Source organism: Ranitomeya variabilis, chromosome 7, assembly GCF_051348905.1.
Source record: "Ranitomeya variabilis isolate aRanVar5 chromosome 7, aRanVar5.hap1, whole genome shotgun sequence".
Classification (NCBI taxonomy): Eukaryota; Metazoa; Chordata; class Amphibia; order Anura; family Dendrobatidae; genus Ranitomeya; species Ranitomeya variabilis.
Window position 1 is genome coordinate 238715983 of NC_135238.1, and position 25188 is coordinate 238741170.

Below are 25188 nucleotides of genomic sequence, written 5' to 3' on the forward strand. Positions count from 1 at the left end.
ACATTTGCGTCAAATTTATGCTCCAGTTTGCGGCGTAAATTTACAGAACGTCTTACGCCATGAGTTGGTGCAACAGATATAAATGTCCAGAACATGCGCCAAATGTGTCACTGCGCCAGCACCAAGGCCACAGGCGGTATAAAGGCGCCGGTCCGCCGCTTCCCCGCGATCCTGGCGCTAGCAGGCGTACTCTTAGCAGCAGAAATCGGCGCCTCATCACTGCGCATGTGCAGCGGCTGAGCTTTGTCCCATCAGAGGCTCCGTAGCTGCGACTTGTGCAGAAGTGTCCCATCCGGGCAACTGTAGCGGCTGCAGGAAGCGGAGCCGCGCCCGGAGAGCAGAAGCCTGAGGGACCGGGGAGCGGCGGAACAGACGCCGGAGGTGAGAGCCGGACCCCGCGAGAACACGAATACCCCGACACGTCCTGTGTACCGGCCAACATAACCCCCGCCTCCTCCATCATCCCCGGCCTCACCCACCATCCTCCCCTCTGTACCGTCCTCCTCCATCATCCCCTGGCCTCTGTACCGTCCTCCTCCTCCATCATCCCCGGCCTCACCCACCATCCTCCCCTCTGTACCGTCCTCCTCCATCATCCCCTGGCCTCTGTACCGTCCTCCTCCTCCATCATCCCCGGCCTCACCCACCATCCTCCCCTCTGTACCGTCCTCCTCCATCATCCCCTGGCCTCTGTACCGTCCTCCTCCTCCATCATCCCCGGCCTCACCCACCATCCTCCCCTCTGTACCGTCCTCCTCCATCATCCCCTGGCCTCTGTACCGTCCTCCTCCTCCATCATCCCCGGCCTCACCCACCATCCTCCCCTCTGTACCGTCCTCCTCCATCATCCCCTGGCCTCTGTACCGTCCTCCTCCTCCATCATCCCCGGCCTCACCCACCATCCTCCCCTCTGTACCGTTCTCCTCCATCATCCCCTGGCCTCTGTACCGTCCTCCTCCTCCATCATCCCCGGCCTCACCCACCATCCTCCCCTCTGTACCGTCCTCCTCCTCCATCAGCCCCCGGCCTCTGTACCGTCCTCCTCCTCCATCAGCCCCCGGCCTCTGTACCGTCCTCCTCCTCCATCAGCCCCCGGCCTCTGTACCGTCCTCCTCCTCCATCAGCCCCCGGCCTCTGTACCGTCCTCCTCCATCAGCCCCCGGCCTCTGTACCATCCTCCTCCTCCATCAGCCCCCGGCCTCTGTACCGTCCTCCTCCTCCATCAGCCCCCGGCCTCTGTACCGTCCTCCTCCTCCATCAGCCCCCGGCCTCTGTACCGTCCTCCTCCTCCATCAGCCCCCGGCCTCTGTACCGTCCTCCTCCATCAGCCCCCGGCCTCTGTACCGTCCTCCTCCTCCATCAGCCCCCGGCCTCTGTACCGTCCTCCTCCTCCATCAGCCCCCGGCCTCTGTACCGTCCTCCTCCTCCATCAGCCCCCGGCCTCTGTACCGTCCTCCTCCTCCATCAGCCCCCGGCCTCTGTACCGTCCTCCTCCTCCATCAGCCCCCGGCCTCTGTACCGTCCTCCTTCACCATCAGCCCCCGGCCTCCAGCACCATCTCTGTACAGGCATTCTCCACTATCCCAGGCCTCCTCTATGAACAATAAAACCTAAAAAATGATCAACGTAAATCACAACTAATATGCCACGGAGGTCTGGAGTTGGGATGAGGCTCAAAATCAAAAGTGGAAAATGAAGTTACAGGCTGATCCAACTTCAGTAGAAATGCCTCAAGACAAGGAAATGGTGCTCAGTAGTGTGTGTGGCCTCCACGTGCCTGTATGACCTCCCTAAAATGCCTGGGCATGCTCTTGATGAGGAGGCGGATGGTCTCCTGAGGGATCTCCCAGACCTGGACTAAAGCATCCGCCAACTCCTGGACAGTCTGTGGTGCAACGTGACGTTGGTGGATGGTGCGAGACATGATGTCCCAGATGTGTTCAATCGGATTCAGGTCTGGGGAACGGACGGGCCAGTCCATAGCTTCAATGCCTTCATCTTGCAGGAACTGCTGACACACTCCAGCCACATGAGGTCTGGCATTGTCCTGTATTAGGAGGAACCCAGGACCAACCGCACCAGCATATGGTCTCACAAGGGGTCTGAGGATCTCATCTCGGTACCTAATGGCAGTCAGGCTACCTCTGGCGAGCACATGGAGGGCTGCGCGGCCCTCCAAAGAAATGCCACCCCACACCATTACTGACCCACTGCCAAACCGGTCACGCTGAAGGATGTTGCAGGCAGCAGATCGCTCTCCACAGCATCTCCAGACTGTCACATCTGTCACATGTGCTCAGTGTGAACCTGCTTTCATCTGTGAAGAGCACAGGGCGCCAGTGGTGAATTTGCCAATCCTGGTGTTCTGTGGCAAATGCCAAGCGTCCTGCACGGTGTGGGGCTGTGAGCACAACCCCCATCTGTGGACGTCGGGCACTCAGACCATCCTCATAGAGTTGGTTTCTAACCATTTTTGCAGACACATGCACATTTGTGACCTGCTGGATGTCATTTTGCAGGGCTCTGGCAGTGCTCCTCCTATTCCTCCTTGCACAGACTGAGGTAGTGGTCCTGCTGCTGGGTTGTTGCCCTCCTACGGCCTCCTCCACATCTCTTGGTGTACTGGCCTGTCTCCTGGTGGCGCCTCTGGACACTACGCTGACAGACACAGCAAACCTTCTTGCCACAGCTCGCATTGATGTGCCATCCTGGATGAGCTGCACTACCTGAGCCACTTGTGTGGGTCGTAGAGTCCGTCTCATGCTACCACGAGTGTGAAAGCACAACTAACATTCAAAAGTGACCAAAACATCAGCAGGAAAGCATTGGTACCGAGATGTGGTCTGTGGTCCCCACCTGCAGAACCACTCCTTTATTGAGAGGGTCTTGATGATTGCCAATAATTTCCAACTGTTGTCTATTCCATTTTGCACAACAGCATGTGAAATTGATTGTCAATCAGTGTTACTTCCTAAGTGGACAGTGTGATTTCACAGAAGTTTGATTTACTTGGAGTTAGATTCTGTTGTTTAAGTGTTTCCTTTATTTTAAATTTTAATTTTTTATTTTTGAGCCGTGTATATCTGTGATGTTTAATCTTCTCGCTGGGTACAATGTTTCCCATTTGCTGACATCTAGCAGAGATCTTGGGAAAAAAAAATAGTGAGAAATTTAAAATGCAAAACTTGATAGAAAGTTACCGGACTTTTCCACCTTCTGATAATATTTATTTAGTGTGTGTGATAAATGCTGTACTATGTAATAAGCTCTGCGCCGCGCTCCACCCACATGGCCCTAAAGATAGTGTATTAATAATATGGGGGCACTCCCTGCCGCCGCCCTCTCCTATTCCTGGAGAGCCCGGCCCTCTGTGTGCAGCTCGTATGCACATACTGGTCGCTGTGTGAGGTGGAAATCAATGTTATGGGGAACTGATCGCATTTCGGGTTCAAGCCCCCTAGTCCTATAGGATACGGATGAGAAAGGTAAACCTGGGTCCCAGAGCGGCCACTTAAAGGGGAAGTGTTCATACTGTTTCTATATCTCTGCTTCCTGTTACTGAGTGAGGAACTTACAAACCGGCAGTAGGTGATGGGAGCAGTGTTGGAGCGCTCCCTTATGTAGTTTTGGTTAAACTCTGGTCACACAAGCATATTTTCTATGATCTGAGAGAATCTGTCTGATTATGCTAATTGCACTGATCAGAGTTTGTTCAGTGTGATCCAATTCTCTCAAAGGAGAAGATGGTGGTGGGTAAATTCTTCATCTTCTCAAATCTGTCAGTGTGCAGAAATCAGACTGCACTCAGATGTCATCCGAGTGCGGTCCGATGTTTTGTCTCCCATTCGGACCAAAAGTTTGGTCTTCTGCATGAGTCCTTGCTGTGAATGATTTAATTAGACCTCATTCAGATGTCTGTATCTTTCATGTGCCAGTGCCATCAGTGTTTGGTCCGTGTGTTCACTTTTACCATCAGTCATCAGTGTTTTCTAATTTTCACATATGGTTAAATAACTTGCAAAGCTTCCCCGATCCTTTCCTACTTTGTATACAGACAGAACACTGAGTGTACTGATGCTGTATGTGTCTTTTGCCTATAGACTTGTATTGTATTTTTCATCTGTGATACTGTTAAAAAAAAAAAAAAGGCCGTGTCTCCGTGTGTTTTGTGCAAACACACGGTCTATGGAAAAATGCGGACATGTGAACAGCCTCAGACTATAGTGGGTAGGCGTTATATCCACGATGGACGTCTGACTGAGGCCTACGTTTTATTTATTTTACTTGCATGATTTTTTCAATCTGATCTGCCCGAGTCTGGGGTCTCACAGTAAAGCTTCACCCCCCCTCCCCCCGCTGTAAATCATTCTGCTCTAGTGACGTAGGTTGTGCTCCAGAAGCCACCACTGGGTCTTGTGAAAGTATCAAGCCCCCTGCTATGCCACGGGACTCGGCGGCCCCCCACCTCCCTGCCAGCGGTTCTGCTCTTGGTCGGGGTATCTGTGGGCCAGTCACAAGTCTTTATATTTCTGAGCTTTGCCTTGTATAAACTACAGATTTTACGAAACCAGTATCTGCCTGCACTGATACTTTGTAGGATTTGTGCTGTACATGTTTTACTAATACAATATTTCCAGTGTGGACAATTGTAACAAACTTTCAGCTGTGAGAAGTCCATTCAATTCCACTGATGACAAACAGACGATATTGATAAATTTAGATGCAAAGTTTCTTAAATATTTGTAAAAACTTTCACAATGTCACTTTGTTGCAATGTAGCCAGAGCAAACAATCAGTGCAAGCCAAACTCAGCAGCAATGTATCATCCCTGGATAAAGAAAAAGCATTTATAGCTCACAAATTACCTAGACTGATAGTCTCCATTGTGTCAGAAAGTCCCGCAGAGATAGATGTACAGGAGACTTAACATCTCTTCACTTAAAATGTAGTGTCTGGGACCTCAATAAAAGCAAAAGCCCACACCTATAATATATCAGTACTGGAGCGTTATAAGAGGGGCTGATATCAGTCCCATATGGTGTAATGTCTGGGGGTTATATCAGTACTGGAGCGTTATAAGAGGGGCTGATATCAGTCCCATATGGTGTAATGTCTGGGGGTTATATCAGTACTGGAGCGTTATAAGAGGGGCTGATATCAGTCCCATATGGTGTAATGTCTGGGGGTTATATCAGTACTGGAGCGTTATAAGAGGGGCTGATATCAGTCACATAAGGTGTAATGTCTGGAGGTTATATCAGTACTGGAGCGTTATAAGAGGGGCTGATATCAGTCACATGTGATGTAATGTCTGGAGGTTATATCAGTACTGGAGCGTTATAAGAGGGGCTGATATCAGTCACATATGGTGTAATGTCTGGAGGTTATATCAGTACTGGAGCGTTATAAGAGGGGCTGATATCAGTCACATGTGATGGAAATTAAGTGTTGTGTATAGGCCTTATTCAGACATCGGTGATTTTTCTCAGACACCATTCTGCTCTTCATTGTTGTATTTATCATCGATCACATACGGTAACTACATTGTTGCAGCAGCTCTTTATTGTACATGGATGGTAACAGTTGCTGTCTGATTATTAACATTTTTTTCTGACACATGAACAGTCACAGACTATAATGGTATATTTCCAATGGAAACTGAAGATGTGAATGAAGCCTTAGTTGGCCGTAGGACTTTGTGCCATCCATTGTGAGTGCTCGCTCCTCCGTGATGCCCTCTCCTCCCGGGCACCAGTATCTGTGAATATTATGGGAGTATTCGTTGATCCTGGGCTGACTCCGGGGGGACATTTCTCATTCTGGCTGCCAAGACGGATTGTGGGGAGATGTAGCAGGCGCCGCTACTGGCTCGGCCGGGTTGGGTCCCAGATGCTGGTTATGTAGTGCAGATCTGTGCTGGGGGGCAGCTTCCTGCCTAATATTTATCCCCCCCGTGGCACACAGGCACAGAGCGGGGGCTGGGTACACGGCTAGGTCTGCTCTCCTTATAAACTGACGTCCACAGCTGCCAGCGAGCCTAATAGTTTATAATTCCAGCCATTTATATCCACAGATGTTCATTTTTCTTGTGGTGGCTCCGTTCCAGGAAGAGACTGTTCTGACAAGCTCATCCTGACTTCGGAGTCCATGAAACGCACCTTGTCGAGAGCTTGTGCAAGTGGTAGGGGGCCGCTTCTTCTAGTGGTAGGGGGCCGCTTCTCCCGGCTCGTCGGGGCAGTGGGCCGCATCTCTCAGGTGTTTCTGAGGTTCCATTTCTGGTCCTGGGCACCACCTGCAACCTCTTCATTTGATGATTTTGTTGCTTTACACTTTCTGGGACACTTCTTGGGCAGTGCTCATGATTTAGATGGTCTCTCCTACCTGCCCGGCAAAGCTGTCATGGTACCGCTACTATCAGCCCTTATCCTGGTTCTGCCCCTACTGTGGTCCTGGTGTCCTCAGGTCTGGTTGTCGTTGGCTCGTACTGTTTGGTAATATTTTGCCAGTGTACAATATTGTAACTTAACGCAGTATCTCACTTGTGTTACTGACCTATTTCTCCAGTGTATTCTTGCTGGGTTTCTAAACGGTTAAAAGGAACCAGTCACCACTTTTTTGCTCTATCAGCTAAAAATATCATTTAATTGCTTGTCAGGTATGCATTCCACATCTACATTTGAAACCCCCCGACACCCCATGCATCACCCATAAAAACCTTTTTAATTTGTCCCGCGCTGTATGTTAATCTGTTCATACAATGTGACCTCGCGCATGCGCAGTATGCTTTGCACAATTGCGGGCAAAGGCAAAAAGCAGTATGGCACAGTACTGGCGCATGCACCATACTGCTTTTTGGCTTTGCCCGCAATTGGGCAAATCATACTGCGCACACGCGAGGTCACATTGCAATGCGCAAAGTCTGTATGCGCTCTGTGAGATTCACGGCGAAGAATGCATACAGCAAGCCGAGGAGGGATGGAGTGAGGGAACAGAGGCAACGCTCATCGGACTGAACAGATTAACATAGAGCGCGGGACAAATTAAATTTTTAATGGGTGATGCATATGGTGTCGGGGGGGGTTTCAAATGTAGATGTGGAATGCATACCTGACAAGCAAATTATATTTTTAGTTGATAGAGCAAAAAAGTGGTGACAGGTTCCCTTTAAGTCTCCTGTCAGAGTCCCATGATGGCACAACGCCCTCCACTTCTTGTACATTTTTCCCTCTGATGTGATTGGGGAAGTGTCGGACGGTGACTTCATTATACGTGTTCTGCTTTTTCTCTCTGAAGATCCAGACGTCCGACCCAGAGAGCAGCAGTATCCTGTTCTGTTATAAGGAATGGACAAGAAATAATCACCTTATACTGTACTGTATTATACTCCAGAGCTGCACTCACTATTCTGCTGGTGCAGTCACTGTGTACAGACATTACATTACTGATCCTGAGTTACATCCTGTATTATACCCCAGAGCTGCACTCACTATTCTGCTGGTGCAGTCACTGTGTACATACATTACATTTCTGATCCTGAGTTACATCCTGTATGATACTCCAGAGCTGTACTCACTATTCTGCTGGTGCAGTCACTGTGTACAGACATTACATTACTGATCCTGAGTTACATCCTGTATTATACCCCAGAGCTGCACTCACTATTCTGCTGGTGCAGTGACTACATTGGGAGTCTCGGGGAATCCATGGTGAGGATTCTGCTTTGTCTGCATGGTCCATGAAGGAGTTCTAGTTCCTACAGTGCGGTTATGAATCGCTCTCATCAGCCACGTTCTGCGGTTTATGTTTTATTCGTTTACCATCCATGTGTCTTGTAGAACTTTTGGCTTTTACGGAGCTGAGGACGGACCGACCCTCTAATAATGAGCCTCCGGCCCCACCCGCTCTGCATATGAGGCTCAATAACTGGTAAAAGTTGGAGGGGGCGTCTCTGGCTGTATGACCCCTTGTTCTAAATTCTGCGCATTCATCTCACCGGATACAAGGACAGGAAGTTTTCATGGACATTTAGTGTAGGGAGAACAATGGCAGGAAGCGCGGCCCCTCCTGTGCAGGATATTAAAGGGACAGTAATGAAAATGTGATCTGTTTATATCTGTGCTGTAGCATTATAGTTAGGTCCATATATATTTGGACAGAGACAACATTTTTCTAATTTTGGTTATAGACATTACCACAATGAATTTTAAACAAAACAATTCAGATGCAGTTGAAGTTCAGACTTTCAGCTTTCATTTGAGGGTATCCACATTAAAATTGGATGAAGGGTTTAGGAGTTTCAGCTCCTTAACATGTGCCACCCTGTTTTTAAAGGGACCAAAAGTAATTGGACAGAATCAATAATTGTAAATAAAATGTTCATTTCTAGTACTTGGTTGAAAACCCTTAGTTGGCAATGATGGCCTGAAGTCTTGAACTCATGGACATCACCAGACGCTGTGTTTCCTCCTTTTTGATGCTCCCCAGGCCTTCACTGCGGTGGTTTTCAGTTGCTGTTTGTTTGTGGCCTTTCTGTCTGAAGTTTAGTCTTTAACAAGTGAAATGCTGCTCAATTGGGTTGAGATCAGGTGACTGACTTGGCCATTCCAGAATATTCCACTTCTTTGATTTAATTAACTCCTGGGTTGCTTTGGCTTCATGTTTTGGGCCATTGTTCATCTGTAGTCTGAAACGGCAACCAATCAGTTTTCTGCATTTGGCTGGATCTGAGCACACAGTATGGCGGCTCTGAAGACCTCAGAATTCATTCCTGTGTCACATCATCAATAAACACTAGTGACCCAGTGCCACTGGCAGCCATGCATGCCCAAGCCATCACACTGCCTCCGCCGTGGTTACAGATGATGTGGTAGGCTTTGGATCATGAGCTGTACCACGCCTTCGCCTTACTTTACTCTTTCCATCATTCTGGTAGAGGTTGATCTTGGTTTCATCTGTCCACAGAATGTTCTTCCAGAACTGTGCTGGCTTTTTTAGATGTTTTTTAGCCTTTTTATTCTTGATGCTTATGAGTGGCTGCACCGTGCAGTGAACCCTCTGTAGTTACTTTCATGCAGTCTTCTCTTTATGGTAGATTTGGATATTGATACGCCGACCTCCTGGAGAGTGTTGGTCACTTGGTTGGCTGTAGTGAAGGGGTTTCTCTTCACCATGGAGATTATTCTTCTGTCCTCCACCACTGTTGTCTTCCGTGGGCACCCAGGTCTTTTTGCATTGATGAGTTCACCAGTGCTTTCTTTCTCAGGATGTACCAAACTGTAGATTTTGCCACTCCTAATATTGTAGCAATTTCTCGGATGGGTTTTTTCTGTTTTCGCAGCTTAAGGATGGCTTGTTTCACCTGCATGGAGAGCTCCTTTACCGCATGTTTACTTCACAGCAAAACCTTCCAAATGCAAGCACCACACCTCAAATCAACTCCAGGCCTTTTATCTGCTTAATTGAGAAAGACATAACGAAGGGATTGCCCACACCTGTCCATGAAATAGCCTTGGAGTCAATTGTCCAATTACTTTTGGTCCCTTTAAAAACAGGGTGGCACAGGTTAAGGAGCTGAAACTCCTAAACTCTTCATCCAATTTTAATGTGGATCCCCTCAAATGAAAGCTGAAAGTCTGAACTTCAACTGCATCTGAATTGTTTTGTTTAAAATTCTTGTGGTAATGTCTATAACCAAAATTAGATAAATGTTGTCTCTGTCCAAATATATATGGACTTAACTGTAAGAGGGTCTGATATCAGTCACATGTGGTGTTATATCAGTGCTGGAGGGTTGTAGGGAACAACCCGCACGGTTTTGCAGCTGCCCTTCGGCCTCAGTGATGGAGGATCTGTTTTCCTCCCTGTGACTTGTATATTTTTCGTTTGGTGGAAAGACTTCCAGGTTGTTAATGGGACGTAAAACTGAATCATCTGTGACCTGCAGTTGGGGGCTACGGTGAATGCCGGGATCTAGTCTCGGGGTCTTTGGAGTAAACATGGAAAGGTGTGGGGGTTTTTTTGTGTTGTGTGTTTGTTTTTTCTGCAGAAATTTGTCTTCTCACTTCTAAAATCACAATTCTTTTCTGTAACGCCTGCGGTGGATGGAGAGGGGCCCCGGAGGGCGCAGCTCCTCGTCGCCCACATGCCTGGACTCCCTACAGGCTCCAGCTCACTGACTGCCTCCGGGTAATCGCTTGTTTCCTTGTGTTTTGCAGCTACTGGGATTACGTGAGCCGCCCATTGGTGCATGATTGCAGCCGCAAGGATCATCCAATATGGCAGCCAACAAGAACAAAACCCAGAGTTCTCTGGTCCTGCACAAAGTGATCATGGTCGGTAGTGGAGGCGTGGGCAAGTCTGCGCTCACCCTGCAGTTCATGTATGATGAGGTGAGTGATGGCGCCACACTGTGTTTAGCGTGGTCATATAAAACCTGTCTCCCTTCTTCCAGGCAAATGTGGCCTGATAAGTTTGTCACTGGGTTCTTAAGGGGCGGAGACTACTCTGATCGTGGCAGATCAGCCACAAAGTTGCTGTGGTCAATGACCATGGCTACTAAGAAGCTTTAACTGTGGTGCAATGCAATTATGGGGTATGGGGGGGGGGGGGGATAGGCTAACAAGGCGTGGAGGGGAGCAGAACAGCCCTGCCGCCAGGAGCGTTCACAGCCCATCTGACAGTAAGTTGCTCACCTGCCCACTTCTAGAGAAGAGACAGCAATGTGTCGGGAGAAAGGTCCCAAATGTAATAACGAGGGTCCCCTGTAACAATGTGCCGTATTTTTTTGGACCATAAGGCGCACTTTTTTCCCTCCAGATTTGGGAGGAAAGTGTGGGGGTGCATTTTATGGTCCTAATGTAACGTGGGGAGGGGCAGCGGCAGAGTGGGATCGCACATGCAGGAGGTAGGAAAATCTCACCGCTGCGGGAATCCAGTGCTGGGGAAACCACGTGGTCCCGACGCTTACAGTGAAGGAATATTCATTAGCTGTCAGCGCCGAGCAGTGGGAGGGGAACAGCAAATGAATATTCATTCACGTAAACAGCGGACCCACATGGTTTCCCCAGCGCTGTGTTCCTGCAGCGGGTGGAGAGATCGTGTGTCTGGTGGAGGAGGCGGCAGGAGCAGGGGCCACAGGAGAGATCGTCGCATACCTGACAGCACAGCGCGGGCTCCTGCTGATGCCGAGTGCTCCTGTCATTATTGGACCTGTGGTGAGGTAATGAAGAGGGCGGGCTGGAGCATCTTCATTATGTCACCACAGGTCCTGCAGACACCGCACTAGAAACAATGTATCTTGTGGTGAGGTAATAAAAGGGAGGGCTCTGTGCGGTCATGTGATGCTCCAGCCCTTCATTACCTCACCACAGGTCCTGTAAGCTGTACAGAGTGATACTGTTGGTTTTCTAGTGTGGCTGGCTGACTGCAGGACCTGCACTGAGCACAGTCTGTACAAGTAAGAATTAATACAAAGTTTAGTAATAACACATAAAAATGCACTCTGCCACTCCTGTGGTGAACTATAACTCCCAGCATGCCATAGGATCTGCAGGACATTCTGGGAGTTATAGTTCTCCCATGGGATCTTAAAGCAGCAATCCAGTGTTATTTTTCAGTGCTGGAGTGGTGCTTTAAATATAAGCCCTGTGCCCCCATTCTTATACTCACCCCCCAGTGTTTTCATATAATTCTTTACTGGTCCCGCAGCTCCATCTTCTACTCGTAGATTCCAACATAATAACATACTATTGTATATAATAACACCACATATAATAGTATGTTATTAAATATTTTACCACATATTTTGCTTCAAATATTTTTTTTTTCCACTTCTAAAACCCGGGTGTGTCTTATAGTCCGAAAAATACAGTAGAAACGTAAAATGTGTCCAACACCATCAAGAGGGTCGTTAATAAAATGGTTACATTAAACACAAGGTACATTAAACTCTATCATTTTTTTTTTTTTTTTTTTTTTTTTTTGTATTTTTCTTAAGTTGGATGACAGTGGAGGGAAAAAAAAGCCAAAGGGCAAATTATACCGACCTGTGTGTTATGCATGTACACGGGGGAGTGTAGTAATGCAAATAATGTGCTCGAGGCTGCAACTGGACAGCCGATCTGCAAACAGTTAATACTCTGTTTACACGGGCTAACCGCACTACTGTGTGCACAGAATTCACTGCAGTTGTACTGTGCACCTAAAACATATCATAGTTTTCGGCAGCACGTGTCCTTGTTAAATGGGACAATGTGCTGCCGAGTGAATTATAGGGAAGCTTAAAAATCATTAGCATTTTGCCAAGTGTCCATCTAATCAGAACAAATACAGAAATAAATCAAGAGGCAAAGAAAAATAGAAACTTTATTAAAATAATGACTCCTGACCTTACCTTACTCCCCTTCCCCTCCCACTATATGGTGCCTGTCCGGCGGCCGGGCAGCGCTGTTTACCTGCAGATTGGCCCCTTACCTGCAGGGAAATGTTTTCAGAATGCTATATATATATATTATTAGGGCAGGGAGGTTAAGTCTTTCTTCCCTTTTTAATTTTTTTTTCCACAATTGTGATCACTCATAGAAAAGGAGAACTTTTTGTTGCATGACTTATAGAAGAAAAAATAAATAAATCAAAGTTTTTCTTCTGTGGGAAAAAAAAGTGCACAGGACAAATCACAACTTATTCCATAAATATGAGTCAGATTCAGCGGCCTCAAGCCAAAAATAAAGGTTACCCCTCTGAGGGTGGTGACCCAGAAATTACTCGTCCACTGTGACGATGCTGCAGCTGTGTCAGCTGGACATGAGCTCCATGGATTTTCAGCTTCCGGATATGAAGCAGAAAGTTTTCATTCAGCAGCAACAAATCTCTCGCCTGCCCTGAACCATGAGCGGAAAGCTGTAACCTCACACGGACACATTGTAAGGCTGGAGTCACACTAGCCATTTTAAAATCGGTCCGATTTTTATGCAGGAGAGTCGGACGCGTTTAATGCCAGTGTCGTGCGTTTTTTCATGCGAATACAATCCGATTTTTCACATGTAGCATAGGTAACCTATGTGATTACAAAGTAGAAACAGAAGGTGCTCCAGCTCCAATAAAAGAGATTCTTTATTAATGGTTAAAATCCAGTGACATAATAAATCCTTGCTGTAATACAAATGTGGGGGTACAGAGCCCATGCAACGCGTTTCGATCGCTGCCGATCTTAATCAATGCATTGATTAAGATCGGCAGCGATCGAAACGCGTTGCATGGGCTCTGTACCCCCACATTTGTATTACAGCAAGGATTTATTATGTCACTGGATTTTAACCATTAATAAAGAATCTCTTTTATTGGAGCTGGAGCACCTTCTGTTTCTACTTTGTAATTATCCCTCGTCTGGATCCGAGACGAAGCTCCGTGCGCCTGCAAGGATCGGTGAGCTGGCCATGGCTTTTTAGCCATCATCTTATTTTGTTTTTGTAACCTATGTGATGTCATCGCCATGGGAAAATTTCCCACGCGCTCGCGGTGGCGTCAGAAAGGTGAAGTGAGTTAATTGGCTGTGAACTCGCAGGAACTGTTAGATGGCACCGCGGCCAGGAGAACGTTCACACACTCGCGGTGCCCTCAGACAGGAGGGAATAGCCGTTCACAGGGAGACATTGAGCACACGCTGCTCCGTGTGTCTGCTGGATGACAGGCTGTATGGTCGCATCATGTAACCATGCAGCCTGCCATCTAGATGTAGCAGAGCTAGACCCATCGTGGGACAAATGCATCATCTTCTCTGCAGACAGGTGAGGAATATCGTTTTTTTTTTTTACTTTTAACTCTTTTGCAGATGTCGAGGTAGTGGGTGAGATAAGTATGGTTTAATTAAGATTTATTAAAGGAGTCTTAATTAAAGGGCCTTTTTCTGTGTGTGTTTTTATACAATATGACTATGGAGTTAGTAATGGGGGCGTCTTATTGACACCTCTCCATTACTAACCTCAGGGTTTGATGTCACCTGACAATACAAAGGTGACATCAACCCCCCTCCAACTATCAACCCATTTGCCACCGCTACAGGGCAAATGGGAAGAGCGAGGCTAATGCCAGAATTGGCGCATCTTATAGAAGCGCCTTTTCTGGGGTAGCTGAGAGCTGATGGGGTTTTTTTAGCCTGGGGGAGGGGGCAGTATCCATGGTCCCTTCCTAGGCTATTAAAATCAGCCCACAGCTGTCTGCATAGCCTTTGCTGGTTATTAATTATTGGGGACCCCACATCATTTTTCTTTTTTTGAGGTTCCCCGGTTTAATAGCCAGTAAAGGCTAATTATACAGCTGTAATAGCCTGGGATGCTCCAAGGGTATTACTACTTTCCCAGGCTATAAACATCTGCCATCTTTCCCTCTGCTGGTTAACAAAATTACGTGGAAGCCCACGTCATGTTATTTTCAGAAAAATCTTTTATTAAATACATGTACAGCAAGCTGCACACACTGTAGTAATTGTATATGTCACTGACATCTATGTAGCTATGTATTCTATGTGTATTTACTGAATGTAATCCATCTCTCCTATCCCGTCTGCTCCTGAATTGATTTTACAGTACACGGCAGATGAATTGCCGTCTTTTCATCTATCTATGTAAAATAAAAAAATATGTGTGTGTGTGTGTGTGTATATGTATGTATATGTGTGTGTATATATATATATATATATATATATATATATATATATATACACACTGTATATATACAAAAAAAAGAGGGGAACTGCACAAAAAAGATTAAAAAATTGGACTTCAATGCACAGTGGCGTGGCAATGTTTCGGATAAAACAAATCCTTTCTCGAGCTTCCCAAGCTCTTTTTCTGCGGTTTCCCCTTTTTTTTGGCTTATTATCTGGGAGGCCATTTGACTGCTGGTCAGGGAAGCGTGCACTTAACCCCTTTACCCCCAAGGGTGGTTTGCACGTTATGGACCAGGCCAATTTTTACAATTCTGACCACTGTCCCTTTATGAGGTTATAACTCTGGAACGCTTCAACGGATCCTGGTGATTCTGACATTGTTTTCTCGTGACATATTGTACTTCATGATAGTGGTACAATTTCTTTGATATTACCTGCGTTTATTTGTGAAAAAAATGGAAATTTGGTGAAAATTTTGAAAATTTCGCAATTTTCCAAATTTGAATTTTTATGCAATTAAATCACAGTGATATGTCACACAAAATACTTAATAAGTAACATTTCCCACATGTCTACTTTACATCAGCATCATTTTGGAACCAAAATTTTTTTTTGTTAGGGAGTTATAAGGGTTAAAAGTTGACCAGCAATTTCTCATTTTTACAACACCATTTTTTTTTTTTAGGGACCACATCTCATTTGAAGTCCTTTTGAGGGGTCTATATGATAGAAAATACCCAAGTGTGACACCACTCTAAAAACTGCACCCCTCAAGGTGCTCAAAACCACATTCAAAAAGTTTATTAACCCTTCAGGTGTTTCACAGGAATTTTTGGAATGTTTAAATAAAAATGAACATTTAACTTTTTTTTCACACAAAATTTTAATTCAGCTCCAATTTGTTTTATTTTACCAAGGGTAACAGGAGAAAATGGACCCCAAAAGATGTTATACAATTTGTCCTGAGTACGCCGATACCCCATATGTGGGGGTAAACCACTGTTTGGGCGCATGACAGAGCTCGGAAGGGAAGGAGCGCCATTTGACTTTTCAATGCAAAATTGACTGGAATTGAGATGGGACGCCATGTTGCGTTTGGAGAGCCACTGATGTGCCTAAACATTGAAACCCCCCACAAGTGACACCATTTTGGAAAGTAGACCCCCTAAGGAACTTATCTAGAGGTGTGGTGAGCACTTTGACCCACCAAGTGCTTCACAGAAGTTTATAATGCAGAGCCGTAAAAATAAAACAAAAATTTTTTCCCACAAAAATTATATTTTAGCCCCCAGTTTTGTATTTTCCCGAGGGTAACAGGAGAAATTGGACCCCAAAAGTTGTTGTCCAATTTGTCCTGAGTACGCTGATACCCCATATTTGGGGGGGGAACCACCGTTTGGGCGCATGGGAGGGCTCGGAAGGGATGGAGCGCCATTTGGAATGCAGACTTAGATGGAATGGTCTGCAGGCGTCACATTGCGTTTGCAGAGCCCCTAATGTACCTAAACAGTAAAAAAACCCCACAAGTGACACCATTTTGGAAAGTAGACCCCCTAAGGAACTCATCTAGATGTGTTGTGAGAGATTTGAACCCCTAAGTGTTTCACTACAGTTTATAACGCAGAGCCGTGCAAATAAAAAATATTTTTTTTTCCACAAAAATTATTTTTTAGCCCCCAGTTTTGTATTTTTCCAAGGGTAACAGGAGAAATTAGACCGTATATATTGTTGTCCAATTTGTCCTGAGTACGCTGATACCTGATATCTGGGGGGGAACCACCGTTTGAGCGCATGGCAGAGCTCGGAAGGGAAGGAGCATCATTTGCAATGCAGACTTAGATGGATTGGTCTGCAGGCGTCACATTGCGTTTGCAGAGCCCCTAATGTACCTAAACAGTAGAAACCCCCCACAAGTGACCCAATATTGGAAACTAGACCCCCCAAGGAACTTATCTAGTTGTGTTGTGAGAACTTTGAACCCCCAAGTGTTTCACTACAGTTTATAACGCAGAGCCGTGAAAATAAAAAAATAAAAAATTTCCCCCCAAAATTATTTTTTAGCCCCCAGTTTTGTATTTTCCCAATGGTAACAGGAGAAATTGGACCCCAAAAGTTGTTCTCCAATTTGTCTTTAGTATGCTGATACCCCATATGTTGGGGTAAACCCCTGTTTGGGCGCACGGGAGAGCTTGGAAGGGAAGGAGCACTGTTTTACTTTTTCAATGCAGAATTGGCTGGAATTGAGATCGGACGCCATGTCACGTTTGGAGAGCCCCTGATGTGCCTAAACAGTGGAAACCCCCCAATTATAACTGATACCCTAATCCACACACACACCCCTAACCCTAATCCCAACGGTAACCCTAACCACACCTCTAACCCAGACACACACCTAACCCTAATCCCAACCCTATTCCCAACCGTAAATTTAATCCAAACCCTAACCCTAACTTTAGCCCCAACCCTAAATGTAGCCCTAGCCCTAATGGGAAAATGGAAATAAATACATTTAATTTTTTTTTTATTTTTCCCTAACTAAGGCTACGTTCACATTAGCGTTCTACGCTGCAGCGTCGGGCGCCGCATGCGTCATGCGCCCCTATATTTAACATGGGGGCGCATGGACATGCGTTGCACTTGCGTTTTGCGACGCATGTGTCACTGCCACAGAGGACGCAGCAAGTTGCATTTTTTGTGCGTACAAAATCAAGCAAAAAAAGGACGCATGCTTCGCAAAACGCAGCGTTGTGCATGCGTTGTTCCTGCGTTGTGTGTTGCGTCGCCGACGCTGCGGCGCACAACCCAAATGTGAACGTAGCCTAAGCGGGTGATGAAGGGGGGTTTGATTTACTTTTATAGCGGGTTTTTTAGCGGATTTTTATGGTTGGCAGCCATCACACACTGAAAGACGCTTTTTATTGCAAAAAATATTTTTTGCGTTACCACATTTTGAGAGCTATAATTTTTCCATATTTGAGTCCACAGAGTCATGTGAGGTCTTGTTTTTTGCGGGACGAGTTGACGTTTTTATTGGTAACATGTTCGGGCATGGGAGATTTTTTGATCGCTTTTTATTCCGATTATTGTGAGGCAGAATGACCAAAAAACAGCTATTCATGAATTTCTTTTGGGGGAGGCATTTATACCGTTCTGCGTTTGGTAAAATTGATAAAGCAGTTTTATTCTTCGGGTCAGTACGATTACAGCGATATCTCATTTATATCATTTTTTATGTTTTGGCGCTTTTATACGATAAAAGCTATTTTATAGAAAAAATAATTATTTTGGCATCGCTTTATTCTGAGGACTATAACTTTTTTATTTTTTCGCTGATGATGGTGTATGGCGCCTCGTTTTTTGCGGGACAAGATGACGTTTTCAGCGGTACCATGGTTATTTATATCCGTCTTTTTGATCGCGTGTTATTCCACTTTTTGTTTGGCGGTATGAGAATAAAGCGTTGTTTTTTGCCTCGTTTTTTTTTTTTTTTTTTTTTTTTTAAACGGTGTTCACTGAAGGGGTTAAATAGTTATGTAGTTTTATAGGTGGGGTCGTTACGGACGCGACGATACTAAATGTGTGTACTTTTATTGTTTGATTTTTTTTTTTTTTTATTTAGATAAAGAAATGTATTTATGGGAATAATTTTTTTTTTTTTTTTTTAGGAATTTTTTTACTTTTTTACTTTGTCCCAGGGGGGGACATCACAGATCAGTGATTTGACAGTGTGCACAGCACTCTGTCATATCACCGATCTCACTGACAGGGCTGCAGGCTTACCAGCGTCTGCTCTGAGCAGACACTCGGTAAGCCACCTCCTTCCCTGCAGGACCAGCCGCAGCCATCTTGGATCCGGGACCTGCAGCGAGGAAGGAGGTAGGAGACCCTCGGAGCAACGCGATCACATCGCGTTGCTCCGGGGGTCTTAGGGAAGCCCGCAGGGAGCCCCCTCCCTGCGCGATGCTTCCCTATACCGCCGGTACACCGCGATCATGTTTGATCGCGGTGTGCCGGGGGTTAATGTGCCGGGGGCGGTCCGTGACCGCTCCTGGCACATAGTGCCGGATGTCAGCTGCGATAGTCAGCTGACACTCGGCCGCGCTCCCCCCGTGAGCGCGGCCGATCGTGCTGGACGTACTATTCCGTCCTTGGGAAGTAGGGCCCACCCCACATGGACGGAATAGTACGTCCAATGACAGAAAGGGGTTAATAAGATATTTTGTTGAGTGCTGTTCGTAATAAATAAATATAATATTTATATTTTTATTCATTTTTTTTTTTTTTTTCTTGCACCCATTGACTTCTATTGCGGGATGTAATCCGATTTCCGATTACAAGCATGCTGCGACTTTTTTCCAGTCCAATCGTGATCCAATCCGAACTGGGGGAAAAAACAGACCACAGATGAACACACAAAGATAGGATTGCATTCGGACCAATGTTGTTCTATCTAGTTTATTTATTTAATTGGATTGCATTTGTGCAGATGGGACTGAGGCCTTACAAACACCTCAGCGACTGCGTGTGAGCGACCCGAGTTCTGTTCACTGACAGTAAGCAGCTGTTGTGCAAGTGAGGACCTGATATATGGACGCCGTTATTCCTGACTGGTACTAGTGATCAATGACAAATAATACTTGGGTGCCGTTCTAACACGCCGCCCCTCCCCCGCCACCAATCCATTGATCACTGTGATCTGCAGGGATCTGGTGGGATTGTTATCGATGCTATTACCTGTTTTTGTTTCTTGCTTTCAGTTTGTGGAGGATTATGAGCCCACAAAGGCCGACAGCTACAGGAAGAAGGTGGTGCTGGATGGGGAGGAGGTGCAGATAGACATCCTGGACACCGCCGGCCAGGAGGACTACGCAGCCATCCGCGACAACTACTTCCGCAGCGGAGAGGGATTCCTCCTGGTGTTCTCCATCACAGAGCAGGAATCCTTCACAGCCACGAGCGAGTTCAGGTCAGAATAACTATAAATCCCAACACAACCGCACAATAATCATACTACACATTAAATATACAGAAACTGCACTGAGTCAGTGTATATACATGACTGTACTCCACAAGCAGAATAGTGAGTGCAGCTCTGGGGTATAATACAGGATGTAACTCAGGATCAATAATGTAATGTATGTACACAGTGAGTGCACCAGCAGAATAGTGAGTGCAGCTCTGGAGTATAATACAGGGGGTAACTCAGGATCAGTAATGTATGTACACAGTGACTGCACCAGCAGAATAGTGAGTGCAGCTCTGGAGTATAATACAGGAGGTAACTCAGGATCAGTAATGTAATGTATGTACACAGTGACTGCACCAGCAGAATAGTGAGTGCAGCTCTGGGGTATAATACAGGAGGTAACTCAGGATCAGTAATGTACAAGTGCTTATCACTAAATTAAAATATTATCAAAAAGTTAATTTCAGTACAAAAAGTGAAACTCTTATATTCTATAGTCATTACACACAGAGTGATCTATTTCACGTGTTTATTTCTCTTAATGTTGATGATTATGGCTTACAGCCAATGAAAATCCAAAAGTCATGATCTCAATAAATTAGAATAATTAACAAAAAGCACCTGCAAAGGCTCCTAAGTGTTTATAAAGGTAACTTAGTCTGTTTCAGTAGCTCCACAATCATGGGGAAGACTGCTGACCTGACAGATGTCCAGAAGGCGTCACTGACACACTCCACAAGGAGGGGAAGCCACAAAAGGTCATTGCTAAAGAAGCCGCTGTTCACACAGTGCTGTATCCAAGCAGATTACTGGAAAGTGGAGTGGAAGGAAAAAGTGCAGTAGAAAAAGCTGCACAAGGAACCGGGATAACCGCAGCCTGAAAAGGATTGTTAAGAAAAGGCCATTCAGTAATGTGGGGAGATTCACAAGGAGCGGACTGCTGCTGGAGTCATTGCTTCACCACACACAGACGTCTCCAGGACATGGACTACAAGTGTCACATTCCTTGTGTCAGGCCACTCATGACCAATAGACAACGCCAGAAGCGTCTTACCTGGGCCAAGGAGGAAAGAACCGGACTGTTGTCAGTGGTCCAAGTGTTGTGTTCAGAGGAAAGTAAATGTTGCATTTCATTTGGAAATCCAGGTCCCAGAGTCTGGAGGAAGAGTGGAGAGGCCACAATCCAAGCTGCTGGAGGTCTAGTGTGAAGTCTCCACAATCAGTGATGGTTTGGGGGCCATGTCATCTGCTGGTGTAGGTCCACTGTGTTTTATCAAGACCAAAGTCAGCGCAGCCGTCTACCAGGACATTTTAGAGCACTTCATGCTTCCCTCTGCCGACAAGCTTCTTGGAGATGGAAATGTCATTCTCCAGCAGGACTTGGCCCCTGTCCACACAGCCAAAAGTACCAATACCTGGTGTAAAAACAACAGTATCACTGGGCTTGATTGGCAGCAAACTCACCTGACCTTAACCCCATAGGGAATCTATGGAGTATTGTCAAGAGGAAGATGAGACACCAGACCCAACAATGCAGACGAGCTGAAGGCTGTTATCAAAGCAACCTGGGCTTCCATAACCCCTCAGCAGCCACAGGCTGATCGCCTCCATGCCACACTGCATTGATGCAGTAATTGATGCAAAAGGAGCCGCGACCAAGTATTGAGAGCATTTACTGAACATACATTTCTGTAGGCCAACATTTCGGATTTTACAATAATTTTTCAAGCTGGTGTTATAAAGTATTCTAATTTACTGAGATATTGACTTTTGTGTTTTCATTGGCTCTAAGCCATAATCATCAACATTAACAGAAATATATATATCTATCCACTATAGGTGAGGTTGGATAGTCATCCAACCTCACCTTTGGGTGAAGGGTGCTCCAGGCGGTGGTTCCTTCCTAGATTATTTTTCTCTGTAAATCTCTCATGGTGCTGTTATGGGTGATTGATGGTCTGTTACTTACTGATAGTGGGATTTTACAGAACCCATGACCGCACACTTATATTCCGTCCCATCACATGTGGGTGAGCACACCTTTCTCTACATTAGGTGGTAGTTATTTTTATTAATCACTGGTGGTCCTCTCATGCTCTTTAATTCGCCCGATGTGGGAGAGGTGCCACCATTTTTTAAGCCGGTAGGTTTCCTGTCCTTGGTGGGTGGACCCCTCTGGTGGTGCGGTCATGATCTTTACAGCAGAAGTTTGGTGATGGTGCTCTTTGGGTAGGCAGGGTTTCCGTTTCGGAAAGCTTTTTCTTTTCTGATTTGTGCAGTTCTCCTGTCTTCGCCTCTTTTCGCCTCCTGTGATTTTTTTTTTTTCTTCTGGTTTTGAGGAATTTAGTTTTTCTTTGAGGACAAGAACAGACAGGAGCGTGAGACCAGGCGCCATGATGCAGTGACCTGGAGCGTGCCGCAGCCTGCAGCACCAGGGCATCTCCTCCTGTTTAGCGGTGTGTAACCTCGTGAGGGATAAATTAACAAAATCTAGCAAGTTCTGACTGGTGGAGAGAGGGCAGACCCAGGTGAAAGGGACAAGGAGCAGATCAGGGTGGGGGGATCGCTTCAGAATGTAATGAACACATGGAGTCCCATACAGCAAGCAGAGAACCTAGAATATGCTGAGGCATGGAGTCCTATTGTGTAGAGATTATGTCTGAGAAATCCCAGGATCACAATGATTAAGGATCCAGCATTCACTTACAACATGGCGGTATTATGGAGGTGATCGCCAGAAAATCTGCTCACCCAAAAAACCTATTAATCACCGTCCTGGTGGCTTTCCCTTACAGAGAGCAGATCCTGCGTGTGAAAGCGGAAGAAGACAAGATCCCTCTGCTGGTCGTGGGTAACAAGTCTGACCTGGAGGACAGGAGACAAGTCTCTGTGGACATCGCCCGGAGCAAAGCTGAGGAGTGGGGGGTGCAGTACGTGGAGACGTCCGCCAAAACCAGAGCCAATGTGGACAAGGTGAGGGCTCCGTCCCCCCTGGGTGGTGGACAAGGTGAGGGCTCCGTCCCCCCTGGGTGGTGGACAAGGTGAGGGCTCCGTCCCCCCTGGGTGGTGGACAAGGTGAGGGCTCCGTCCCCCCTGGGTGGTGGACAAGGTGAGGGCTCCGTCCCCCCGGGGTGTGTGACTGGAAGACCCCAGACTTTGCTGGCTGCAGCTTCTTCCTCACCATGCGACCGTTCAGACCCTGCTCTTCAGAGCGCTGTGCAGATTATATTGACTGATGCTTTTTTTGTTATTTTTTTTCCAGGTTTTCTTTGACCTGATGCGAGAAATCCGGGCTAAGAAAATGTCCGAGAACAAGGACAAGAATGGGAAGAAGAGCGGCAAAAGCAAGAAGAGCTTCAAACAGCGATGCTGTCTACTGTGACCGCGCCGCCGCGGACGCCACCTGTGAAGGGCTGCAGCGAGCGACGCCCCTGCTCCAAACCCGACTCTTATATATTTTTTTCTATTTTTTTTTTTTTTCTAATGCAGCATTTTAGTATTTAATTCATTCAGTGCTATAAAGACTAAGCAGCCGGCGCCGGACCCCACCACATCAAGGGGAAAGAGCCGCCGCCGTTCATCTCCTCCATATATAACTGAGGTTTCACTTTCTTTTTGCCAAAAAGGAACAAAATGTTTTCTGTGAGAAAGTAAAAAAAAAAAAAAAAGAATAAAAAATATGGCCGGTGGTCCGCACCGAAAACTGCGGCTGATCCAGCATAGCAATGCCATGATCCAGAGAACGGGTAGTTAGCAGGGAAGGGACGCGAGTTACCAGTATTCGGCCCCATGAGACCGCCAGGCGAGGACTGCAACTCCTATCATCCATGGGGTAATTGTATTTAGTTGTATTTTGTTTGTTTTTTGCTTCCGTTGCCAAATTTCCTCTTGGTGCAATTTTTCTCCGCACTTTACAAAAACCACAAAGTTTTGCAATGAGTAAAGATTTTCAGACCTGGAGGCGTGGGGAGACGTCTTAGATTTCTCGGACGCCATCTTGCTTATGGCATTAATACTGCGCCGATCCTGGCTTATGTTGTGTACTCCACTCACACTCAGAGCTGCATTCACAATTCTGCCGGGATAGTGCTTGCACAAACCTGCAGTAATCCTTACCTGATGAAGGTCGTGACAAAATTCACTTTTTTTTTTTTCTACTTGGTTGCAAAGCAACTTGTAATCGTCACATGCAGCAGTTCTATAGTTAATTTCAGTGATTGCAATTATTACTGGAAGGCTCCTGCATTGCATTGTGGGAAATATTTCCCCCTCCCCCTCTTCCTCACACACTTCTGCAAAGTATTACGTCAAGTAACGTCCTACAGAATTCTGAATGCAGCTCTGGATGTGACTGGAGTAGAAGACCTAAGTCCATTTAAAAAAAAAAAAAATTTTGCAAAATTGCTGAGCTGTGATTGCTGAGCTGTGGCCGGGCGTGGGTTATATTCAGAATAACCTCTGACCCTTTAGTAATGAGCACAGGGTGTATATAGCAGGTTGGGTCGGGGTTATTATAGGGCGGTTTGGGGCATTTTGGCCGCTCTGAGGCTGCAGAGATTCCATTTTTGGATCATCTTTGGGGCTTTCGTTTTGTTTTTTTTTCATTTCACCCCAATACCAGTGCAGTGATTACACGAGCAGATGCTGCAACTTTCTGATACTTGGCATTGCAATTTTTCATTTTATTTTTGCTTAGAATCTCTGCTTGCTGTCAGTGAATCGTACCCTTCAAAAGCTGAAATTGCATCATGAGCCCCAGCTTCTTAGCTGAGGATTTGTTACTATGTATCGATCTAACCGATCAGCTCTCCTGTGCTGATGGTTTGCTACATTGTATCAGTCTGGGGGTCTTTGTAGCTCACAGAGGAATTGTGTAGAGTGGATACAGTTGTAACAAACACTGTGGAAGGTATTGGGATGACTTTTCAGGATGTTGACAGCAAGCAGAAATGTTGAGCTTTTGGGGTAACTTTGTGGGGTGCTCCACCTCTCGAGCCGTAAAGTAAATATTGGGGGCATTAAAGCTCCAGATTTTGGGATAATCGGTTTGGATATAACTTTGCCCCTCGTCAGAACACTAATTGTATAAGTAATGAGGGGCTCCCAGTGATGGGGGAGGGGCGACACATGCCATTACACTAGTATTCTGATCAGTATTATGCCCGTCTGTGCCCGCTGACACATCCTCCACTTTGTGCCAATCCCTAGAGATTTATTCTGATACCGTCTTGGGTATTTTTGATAGAGGTGAATCATATTGTGGCGGCATCGGGCCCCTGCTCTTGTCCGAGGCGGCCATTGTGAACCGTGCTGCAGTCGCTGAGCCCTAGGACCGGGCGCCGCCGTGAACGCTTCGGTTTCCTTCCTACGACCTGGTGGCCTGGGATTTTCTACATGTGCGGGTGGGGTGGGATGTTCCACTTTTGTTTTTCTTCCATGCTAATCGCACTGATTTGTATTTCTACTGTATAATAATAAATTGGTACATTTTACCCCCCGTGTCCTGGTCGTGTGACGCTCTGCTACAGACGCGGTGCGGGGAACAGGCCGAGTCCCA

General features: G+C 46.3%; 1 protein-coding gene across 2 annotated transcripts; it reads left to right on the top strand.

Moving 5' to 3' along the window:
- The first annotated feature begins 158 nt into the window (after window positions 1-158).
- On the top strand, window positions 159-23309 carry RALB (RAS like proto-oncogene B). 2 transcript variants are annotated; one of them, XM_077273284.1, is made up of 5 exons: window positions 159-381; window positions 10215-10388; window positions 19423-19631; window positions 22427-22604; window positions 22894-23309. In XM_077273284.1, exons 2-5 carry the CDS (start codon window positions 10275-10277, stop codon window positions 23011-23013), a joined length of 621 nt encoding a protein of 206 aa, XP_077129399.1. In that variant the 5' UTR covers window positions 159-381; window positions 10215-10274; the 3' UTR covers window positions 23014-23309. The 2 variants fall into 2 exon arrangements, with proteins under 2 accessions (XP_077129399.1, XP_077129400.1); XM_077273285.1 differs by lacking the exon at window positions 159-381 and adding an exon at window positions 3361-3485.
- The last annotated feature ends 1879 nt before the right edge of the window (window positions 23310-25188 follow it).